This window comes from Nerophis ophidion, linkage group LG16 (genome assembly GCF_033978795.1).
Source record: "Nerophis ophidion isolate RoL-2023_Sa linkage group LG16, RoL_Noph_v1.0, whole genome shotgun sequence".
In the NCBI taxonomy this organism is placed as follows: Eukaryota; Metazoa; Chordata; class Actinopteri; order Syngnathiformes; family Syngnathidae; genus Nerophis; species Nerophis ophidion.
The window spans coordinates 47,357,233-47,368,115 of NC_084626.1; the positions used below are offsets into that span (position 1 = coordinate 47,357,233).

General features: G+C 43.5%; 1 protein-coding gene across 1 annotated transcript in view; it reads left to right on the forward strand.

Moving 5' to 3' along the window:
* LOC133535479 (dnaJ homolog subfamily C member 16-like) overlaps window positions 1-10,883 on the forward strand; it is a 32,891-nt gene that overhangs the window by 10,924 nt on the left and 11,084 nt on the right. The window contains exons 4-11 of the mRNA XM_061875348.1: window positions 16-191; window positions 1,004-1,188; window positions 3,391-3,495; window positions 3,677-3,835; window positions 3,953-4,083; window positions 6,006-6,183; window positions 6,400-6,582; window positions 6,644-6,720. Of these exons, the coding sequence (XP_061731332.1) occupies window positions 16-191; window positions 1,004-1,188; window positions 3,391-3,495; window positions 3,677-3,835; window positions 3,953-4,083; window positions 6,006-6,183; window positions 6,400-6,582; window positions 6,644-6,720 (1,194 nt within the window). The remainder of the gene's footprint in view (window positions 1-15; window positions 192-1,003; window positions 1,189-3,390; window positions 3,496-3,676; window positions 3,836-3,952; window positions 4,084-6,005; window positions 6,184-6,399; window positions 6,583-6,643; window positions 6,721-10,883) is intronic.

Consider the following 10,883-nt stretch of genomic DNA (forward strand, 5'->3'; position numbering starts at 1 on the left):
TGGTCTCTCTTGCAGGTCCAGAGACTTTGCAGACAGCAAGTACCTGCTTCACCACGCTCAGTTTAACAGCGATGTCCTTCCAGACAGCCACAAGAAGCCCTACCTCATCAAAGTCACCTCGGAGTGGTGTTTTGCCTGCATCCACATGGAGCCTGTGTGGAAAGAGATTGTGCAGGACCTGGAGCCACTGGGTAGGACGCAGTCACACATTTTCAGGCTTGTGCCAAATTCCTCATTTCTAAAAGCAACTTTCGGGATGATAATATTACTTAAATGAATCACTTTTTTGAGTGAATTAATATTGGCCAGTGGATTAATGGATCGCTAGGAGGACGGTTGATAAAAGTGAGTAAAGTGCCTTCATTTCAAACTGACACTGAGGAAGTATTGTTGCTGCAAACTTTAAATAAATAAAAAAATGGGTTGTACTTGTATAGCGCTTTTCTACCTTCAAGGTACTCAAAGCGCTTTGACATTACTTCCACATTTACCCATTCACACACACATTCACACACTGATGGAGGGAGCTGCCATGCAAGGCGCCAACCAGCACCCATCAGGAGCAAGGGTGAAGTGTCTTGCTTAGGACACAACGGACGTGACGAGGTTGGTACTGGGTGGGATTTGAACCAGGGACCCTCGGGTTGCGCACGGCCACTCTTCCACTGCGCCATGCCGTCCCTTTAGTTAACAGCGATGTCCTTCCAGACTTTAGTGTTGCGTCCTGACTTGTCATTAGTCAAAGATGATCCTAATGTCTTGCAGCAGCAGCTGAAATTAATGTGACAGCGTGTCATAATAATTATGCCGCTCAGCTGGAACAAAAAATACAGATTGCAGTATCGTTAGTCCAGAATCTTCGTGGTGTCGCATGGTAAAAAAACGTGTTAGGCCAGCGGACCCCTGGCACATTTTTATTTGGGCCCTAGGAGGCAAAATGTTCGGGCCCCCCTGGTCTAAGTCCTTTTTCCATTGGATTTGTATCTTGTTTTGTATCGTCCAGGTGTGGGCATCGGCATAGTGGACCTGGGTTATGAGCGTCGTCTAGCCAACCAGCTGGGAGCTCACCGCGCTCCCTCAATCATCGGACTGCTGAACGGCAGAGTGACCTTTTTCCATCAGGCAATCGTTCCAGATTACCTGCGACATTTCATTGAGGACCTCCTGCCAAATAAACTGGTACAAAAGGTAAAACCGAGAACGCCAAATGATTATGATTATTATTATTTTTTTTTATTCATTTTTTTTTTTTTTACGCTTAAAGATGTCTGGTAAAATTATGGAAACTTTCCATGTTCTGGCAGGCGTTGTGGGGTCCTACTCTGTTCACGGAGTTGAAACAGCTATTTGTAATATTCCTCAGACTATACACTGTGGACTAGTTGTAAAAAACATTTGATAAAAATGACCAGGTTTTGGAAATCCCATTTTTGAAACCCAGAATCAGGTAATCAGTCTTACTTTTATGCCAGTTTTTCAAAACAACATTGAGTTGGATCAACCTAATCCAGAAATGCAGTTTTGGACAAAGGATGCGTGCTCTAAGTAGGACAACATATCACAATGTGGGCTAAAGAACAATAGCTAGAACTGGTGTTTTTATTTTCACACAAAAATAACAAACATCCGCTGGCATTTATCATTTATTTTATGACCTCGCATTTGAATCACAACAAATACACATTATGGTGGCTATTTCATCCAAAATAAATAGCTAAATCTCCCAATAGTTACTCAATAAAGAATGTTCAGGGTGCGTTCTCTTCTGAGGAAGAGAGAACATTTTTTAGCTTTGCTTTGAGGAGGAGGATCTGAAGTTTCAATTTGGTTTGCTGCAGGTTGCTCAGTTTGATTTCTTCCTCTGCTCGGACTGTCTCTGCTTCTGCTCTGTTCCTTTGAGAAGTCGTTTATTATTATTATTATTATTATTATAAGTTACATTTAAACACTGGTTTAAATGTAACTTAGATATTGGGTTTCACTATGTAAAGCAGGGGCGCTCACACTTTTTCTGCAGGCGAGCTACTTTTCAATTGACCAAGTCGAGGAGATCTACCTCATTCCTATTTATATTTATTTGTTTATGAAAGAGAAATTTTTGTTAACAAGTTAAATGTGTTTAATGATAATACAAGCATGTTTAACACACATAGATTCCTTTCTTTCATGAAGACAAGAATATAAGTTGGTGTATTACCTGATTCTGATGACTTGCATTGATTGGAATTAGACAGTGGTGCTGATAACGTCCGCATTTTCAAATGGAGGGAAAAAAAAGTCCTCCTTTCTGTCCAATACCACATGAAAGTGGTTGGATTTGGCATCTCATTTGTCCAACTTGCATACTCGTTTTTAAACACTTTGTTATGAGAGTAGCATATGTGTGTGGCCCTTTAATGTCTGGCAGCAGGTGAGTGACGTCAGTGACTGTGCGGGTGGGCAAGCAAGTGAGAAAGCGGTCGCTGAGGGCGGGGGAGAAATACATTGGCATCAAACTCCGTAGCTTGCTAGCTTGTGCACACTAACTTTCTGAGACTCTTATTTTGTTAGCACAGGCAGGATGAAACAGGTCTTTTATGTTGAAGACAGGAACTGTGCTGTCGGTCTTTAGAGTTTTGACAGTAGGTACGGAGTCTCTAGAAATAAAATGTGTTTCTCTGCGTCCGCCCTGTTAGTGATTTTTCTCTTAAATATGAGCTCGCAGCAGCCAGCTGTCATCTCACAAGATCCTCGGGTGCCGAGAATGTCAAACAACTGACGAAAGTGAAGTCTTGGTATGATTGATGATTGCTCATTTTTATGTCTATTTTTTTAATGCCTGGCTTGAGATCGACTGACACACCCTCCGAGATCGACCAGTCGATCACGATCAACGTAATGGGCACCCCTGATGTAAAGCGTTTTGAGTCACTAGAGAAAAGCGCTATATAAATATAATTCACTTCACTTCACTTCTGGCCAGACATTTTGGGTGATTTCAGACCAAATCTTGCCACCATTGAGACATAAAGGCACTTAGAACCCTAACCCAGCAGTGAAATAAGGGCCTTCTGAGTCCACCTCATATGTTGGAGTGAACATAGTATTTATAGGCCTTGGGCATTTGAAAGTTTTCCTGAAACCCTAGACCCTATTGGCATCAGGAAAATCCTGTTAAGATTGTCAAATCTTACTGAAAAGTTTTTGAACAACGCTAAACTGGGATTGAATTCCGGGAGTAATACGTGTATATTTTCACACAGCAAGTAGACAATGAGGGTAGGGTTGAGTGTGTACAGCAGAGTTCAAGTCCCGGTGGTGAGAGTTGAGGTCAGGGGGGTTGTCAGAGTGGTGCAGAGTTGAGTGAGATGACAGTTGAGGGTATTCAGGCTGTTTGTATTGTTTCTCCAGATTACTGATGACAACTACCTGCACTTTCTGGATAGCTGGCATGTCGACAATAAACCCCGTGTTCTTTTGTTTGACCAAGTTGCCAACGTTCCTCTTGTATACAAGGTAAGAAACGCTTAAAGCCTGATTATTATTTGGTAATATCTGCCTGAGAACATTCATGTTTGTATTATACAGTCATATGAACCACAGACAATGTGCACCCTTTGTTCTGCATTGGACTCTTATCTGGAATATCCAGATATCATTCTGAGTTTCAAATTGACCTTGTTGTTCTACTCTGCAGTTAACAGCATTTGCGTTCAGAGACTATGTTACTTTTGGCTACGTGGAGCAAGGCGACACACACAACATTCAGCTCTTGCAGCGGTTCAATATAAACTGGTACGCCCCCACCATGCTGCTATTTAAAGAAGAGACCCATAAGCCAGTGGACATCATCCAGGTACATCCCACTAAGACATGAACTTGGATGTCTCATTAGGACAGTCATGGTGGAAATGATACATATGGTTTATTTAGCAAACTGTTTCCCTATTCAATCCTTTGACTTATATTCTAGGCTCGAGGGATGAAGAGGCAGATCATGGAGGAGTTTGTTTCCAACAACAAGTTCCTGCAGGTTCCTCGTCTGGTCAACCAGCAGCTGTTTGATGAGCTGTGCCCTGTTAAGCAGTTCCACCGACGAAGGAAGTAAGTATTTTGAAGTGAGAAAGGACTAACTGGGCTCTTCAATTACTAATTCAGTTGGGCCAGTCTTTAAAAACAAGAATTGATCAGAGAATAGTGACAACAGGGTCTATTAAAAGTCTTAAAAGCAATGTTTTAAACCTAGAGGCTATGAAAGCTCGTTGAAATATATTAACATAATGTTTATTCAAGACCTGAAACTAAATATTTTTTACAAAAAAAAATGGATTGTTTCCAATTTAAAAAAAAAAAAACTACCGGTAACAAAAAATACAATGGACAGATCATTCAAAACAATGTTTACTTTTATTTGATCAATAGCTGGTAGTTTGAAATGGCACTGCATACAAAAATGCTAATTGATGCTTCTTAATTATTTTCCAAAAACTAAACTTTTGTTGATGACTTACTTACTTAGTTCCTATTGCAACACTGGGCCACAAGTCCCCTCTATTTTCGGCTCTTCTAGCTCCGTGCCAGCTGACTGCCATCTCCCTTAGGTCTTCCTTGGCTGTCTGTCTCCACCTCTCTTCCTTATTCCACCTTGGCGCTCAGAGTCAGTTCTCCATCATTCTCCTTTGCCTTTGCGAGCCAATGTGCTGCTACACTTCCTTGTTGGAGATGTGCTCTCTCCAGAAGACATCCAGCCTGTTGGTGATACTGGCTGTCTTCATCCACGTCTCACAGGCGTAGGTTGCAGTCGGTATGACCACTGACGTGTAGAGGCGGAGCTTGATGGCCCTTGTAATGGCTTTGGACGACCAGATATTTCGGAGCCGCTGGAACAGTCCCGCAGCTTTGCCAATTCTGTTATTGGCGTCTTTCTCCACCTCTCCTGTACTCGTTAGGTGAAGTCGTCAGCATATTCTATGTCAGGGGTGACCATTACGTCGATCGCGAGCTACCAGTCGACCGCGGGGGGTGTGTCAGTCGATCTCCAGCCAGGCTTTTAAAAAAAATAGACCTAAAAATTAGTGATCATCTATCTTCACCAAGACGTCACTCAAATGACATTCACGGTACCGGAGGGTCTTGTGAGATGACGCTGGCTGCTGCAAGATCATTATTATGAAAATATGACCGAGAGGAAGGCGAGAAACACTTTTTATTTCAACAGTCTCTCGCGCCGTACCTTCCGTCAAAACTCTAAAGGCCGACTGCACATTTCCTATCTTCACAATAAAAGCCCTGCTTCATGCTGCCTGCGCTAACTAAATACAGAGTCTCGGAAAACTGGCGTGCACAAGCGATCCCTCAGAAAGCTGGCGTGCACATCACCTGTGCACGCCAGCTTTCCGAGACTCTTATTTTGTTAGCGCAGGCAGCATGAAGCAGGGCTTTTATTGTGAAGATAGGAAATGTGCAGTCGGCCTTTAGAGTTTTGACGGAAGGGACGGCGCGAAAATCTGTTGAAATAAAAAGTGTTTCTCGCCTTCCTCTCTGTCATTTTTTCATAATATTGGTCACAAACAATAATTAATTAAGTCAATATCATGACACAGTAAGTTCAATGATACGGACATGTTTGTTGGTGGATATACGAACCTCCTGCAGCTCAATCCGTCAAAGACCAAGGAGCTGGTCATTGACTTTGGGAGGTCGAGTCCACGGTCACAACCTATTGTGATCGAGGGAGTTGAGGTACAGACCGTGGACTCATTCAAGTACCTCGGGGTTTGCATGGACAATAAGCTGGACTGTCGGTAAAATACAGTGCTGACTTTCACAAAAAGAAATAGGTTCTGTGTGTTATGCCAAGTGTTGCATTAATGGCCTATTGTATGGCAGGAATGTTCTGGAGGCATTGTGAAATGTATTTATATCTGTTTCATTGATTGTTGCGCTTGACTGGATGGACTAGTACTTGTACTTGTACTGGGACTTGGCTGTTCATTGCATGGACTAAATCTCCCTCCTCCTTCCAGATACTGTGTGCTGTTGATCACCAGCGAGGACCAAGCCTTTCTCCCTGGAAACAAGGCCTTCCTGGACTTTGCCACGGCCAACAGAAAAGAAGTGCTGCGCTTTGCGTACGTCTACCAGAGTCAGCAGCAGCCCCTCTGCCAGGCTCTGCTTCCCAACCAGGCCCTACTCTCGCCCCAGGTCAGTCACATGCAATACATCCCAAACCTCACCTCTGGACTTTCTTCTTCTTCTTCTTCTTCTTGGGGTAGAAAACCAATACATCCCCAATCCTGACCTCTTATTACAATCAAATGACCATTGTTTTCTAATAGAAGTCATTTTATTTCCTGAAGAACTGAATCCAAAGTTCCGGCGGTGGAAAAGGGCCTAATGTTTTTCCATGGCGTCTGACAGGTGTTGATTCTTGAGAGGCGGAGCCCGGCTGGCAAGGTGCTGTACCGCTCTGTGATTGGTGGCTGGAACGGCAGTGAAGAGGACAAGTACCGCCTCCATGAGCATCTGGAGCTGGTTCAGAAGGACCCCACGTACCTGACCTCTGACACCACCCTGCCAGAGCTCAACAACGAGATGGCCCCGGTAAGACATAGCGACACCAGCGTGGCCCTTGAATAACACACGTTTTATTTTCACCCTGCAGGTTTTTCTCATTCAGTGGATAAACGCCGCCTATGATTACGTCCTTCAACTTTACGATGACCTGCTCTACTCCAACTGGTGAGACCAAACTGTCCCATCAAGTCATTCTGTTTCATTCCATGTGTGTAAAAGAAGCTGACACTTCCCTGCATTCACCACATGGGGGCCCTCTTGTCACATCATCATGATACGCAGTAACATCTCCACCTTACTTGACTCTGGTATTCAACAACTATATATCCATCATACTTACTGTTTAACCGGATAAAACTTGTCAAACCACATGAAATCATGTGTTTGTCACAAAGATTAGGTCAGGCTGATTACGAAAGTAGATTCTCATCAAATACACTGCGATTGAAAGGACTCCAAAAACTGATAAAAAAATACATTTACACACAATAGTCCAGTGTTAAAATATATTTGAACTCCATCCATCCATCCATCCATTTCCTACCGCTTATTCCCTTTTGGGGTCGCGGGGGGCGCTGGCGCCTATCTCAGCTACAATCGGGCGGAAGGCGGGGCACACCCTGGACAAGTCGCCACCTCATCGCAGGGCCAACACAGATAGACAGACAACATTCACACACTAGGGACCATTTAGTGTTGCCAATCAACCTATCCCCAGGTGCATGTCTTTGGAGGTGGGAGGAAGCCGGAGTACCCGGAGGGAACCCACGCATTCACGGGGAGAACATGCAAACTCCACACAGAAAGATCCCGAGCCTGGATTTGAACCCAGGACTGCAGGACCTTCGTATTGTGAGGCAGACGCACTAACCCCTCTGCCACCGTGAACTCAATGACAAGTAAATAATGTCAATTAGATTAAAGTGCATATGAGCTTCAGCACTCGAGTCATAATTTGTGCGCTTTAGCTCCAGACTTCTGTTTGTTTGATATTGTCATTACTGCCACAAGTGGTAGAAAAGTGTATTACAAGTGAGTATCGCAGCTGAGAAACAGATTTTCTTGACGGCCCAACAATATCACGTAACGCTGGTTCTGGTCAAATTGTTGCATAGATGATGTTTTACACACCGCGCTGGTTCTCATTTACATGCTTCCACTTCCATGCCCTCGTCTCCCTGTCAGCCATCTTGTAGTTTTCGCGCTTCCATAACGTGTCTACTGACAGATGGACACGTTAGAACGCCACACTACTTTGTATGAGAAAGGCCAACAGCAGAGGGTGCATGTGCATGTACGAGCCACTCCGCCCACCACAGAAGGATAGACAAAAAGATGAAGCTTATTGACTACAATGGCAGACTTGCACAAAGTTCTTTGGGTAAAACTCTACCATGCATTGAGATGTTTGCTGGTGTAACCAATGGGAGAAAACATCAAAAATTAGGCACATTCCTTGTGAAATTGTAAAAGAAGGCAAGATTGTTTTATAAACATCTCCGCCATGCCTCCATGCTTTCACCTTGCATTTTCAGGACATATGCAGATCCCAAACACACCAAAACAAGGTACCAATTGGTTAGAAAAGTTGGTTTAGTACAATGGACCCCTTTCAAGTCGAGAGCACTCTTAAGTTGAGGTTCTAGCCTATACTCATCAGTATCATTCTGCATTCTCCCTCATCTGAGGTTCTAGCCTATACTCATCAGTATCATTCTGCATTCTCCCTTATCTGAGGTTCTAGCCTATACTCATCAGTATCATTCTGCATTCTCCCTCATCCGAGGTTCTAGCTTATACTCATCAGTATCATTCTGCATTCTCCCTCATCTGAGGTTCTAGCCTATACTCATCAGTATCATGCTGCATTCTCCCTCATCTGAGGTTCTAGCCTATACTCATCAGTATCATGCTGCATTCTCCTTCATCCGAGGTTCTAGCCTATACTCTTCAGTATCATGATGCATTTCCCCTCATCTGAGGTTCTAGCCTGTACTCATCAGTATCATTCTGCATTCTCCCTCATCTGAGGTTCTAGCCTATACTCTTCAGTATCATGATGCATTTCCCCTCATCTGAGGTTCTAGCCTGTACTCATCAGTATCATGCTGCATTCTCCTTCATCTGAGGTTCTAGCCTATACTCATCAGTATCATGATGCATTCTACCTCATCTGAGGTTCTAGCCTATACTCATCAGTATCATGATGCATTCTCCCTCATCTGAGGTTCTAGCCTATACTCATCAGTATCATGATGCATTCTCCCTCATCTGAGGTTCTAGCTTATACTCATCAGTATCATTCTGCATTCTCCCTCATCTGAGGTTCTAGCCTATACTCATCAGTATCATTCTGCATTCTCCCTCATCTGAGGTTCTAGCCTATACTCATCAGTATCATTCTGCATTCTCCCTCATCTGAGGTTCTAGCCTATACTCATCAGTATCATGCTGCATTCTCCCTCATCTGAGGTTCTAGCCTATACTCATCAGTATCATGATGCATTCTCCCTCATCTGAGGTTCTAGCCTATACTCATCAGTATCATTCTGCATTCTCCCTCATCTGAGGTTCTAGCCTATACTCATCAGTATCATTCTGCATTCTCCTTCATCTGAGGTTCTAGCCTATACTCATCAGTATCATGATGCATTCTCCCTCATCTGAGGTTCTAGCCTATACTCATCAGTATCATGATGCATTCTCCCTCATCTGAGGTTCTAGCCTATACTCATCAGTATCATGCTGCATTCTCCCTCATTTGAGGTTCTACCCTATACTTATCAGTATCATGATGCATTCTCCCTCATCTGAGGTTCTAGCCTATACTCATCAGTATCATTCTGCATTCTCCCTCATCTGAGGTTCTAGCCTATACTCATCAGTATCATGATGCATTCTCCCTCATCTGAGGTTCTAGCCTATACTCATCAGTATCATTCTGCATTCTCCCTCATCTGAGGTTCTAGCCTATACTCATCAGTATCATTCTGCATTCTCCTTCATCTGAGGTTCTAGCCTATACTCATCAGTATCATTCTGCATTCTCCTTCATCTGAGGTTCTAGCCTATACTCATCAGTATCATGATGCATTCTCCCTCATCTGAGGTTCTAGCCTATACTCATCAGTATCATGATGCATTCTCCCTCATCTGAGGTTCTAGCCTATACTCATCAGTATCATGCTGCATTCTCCCTCATTTGAGGTTCTAGCCTATACTTATCAGTATCATGATGCATTCTCCCTCATCTGAGGTTCTAGCCTATACTCATCAGTATCATTCTGCATTCTCCCTCATCTGAGGTTCTAGCCTATACTCATCAGTATCATGATGCATTCTCCCTCATCTGAGGTTCTAGCCTATACTCATCAGTATCATTCTGCATTCTCCCTCATCTGAGGTTCTAGCCTATACTCATCAGTATCATTCTGCATTCTCCTTCATCTGAGGTTCTAGCCTATACTCATCAGTATCATGATGCATTCTCCCTCATCTGAGGTTCTAGCCTATACTCATCAGTATCATGATGCATTCTCCCTCATCTGAGGTTCTAGCCTATACTCATCAGTATCATGCTGCATTCTCCCTCATTTGAGGTTCTAGCCTATACTTATCAGTATCATTCTGCATTCTCCCTCATCTGAGGTTCTAGCCTATACTCATCAGTATCATGCTGCATTCTCCCTCATCTGAGGTTCTAGCCTATACTCTTCAGTATCATGATGCATTTCCCCTCATCTGAGGTTCTAGCCTATACTCATCAGTATCATGCTGCATTCTCCCTCATCTAAGGTTCTAGCCTATACTCATCAGTATCATTCTGCATTCTCCCTCATCTGAGGTTCTAGCCTATACTCATCAGTATCATGCTGCATTCTCCCTCATCTGAGGTTCTAGCCTATGCTCATCAGTATCATTCTGCATTCTCCCTCATCTGAGGTTCTAGCCTATACTCATCAGTATCATGCTGCATTCTCCCTCATCTGAGGTTCTAGCCTATACTCATCAGTATCATGCTGCATTCTCCCTCATCTTAGGTTCTAGCCTATACTCATCAGTATCATTCTGCATTCTCCCTCATTTGATGTTCTAGCCTATACTCATCAGTATCATGATGCATTCTCCCTCATCTGAGGTTCTAGCCTATACTCATCAGTATCATGCTGCATTCTCCCTCATCTGAGGTTCTAGCCTATACTCTTCAGTATCATGATGCATTTCCCCTCATCTGAGGTTCTAGCCTATACTCATCAGTATCATGCTGCATTCTCCCTCATCTAAGGTTCTAGCCTATACTCATCAGTATCATTCTGCATTCTCCCTCA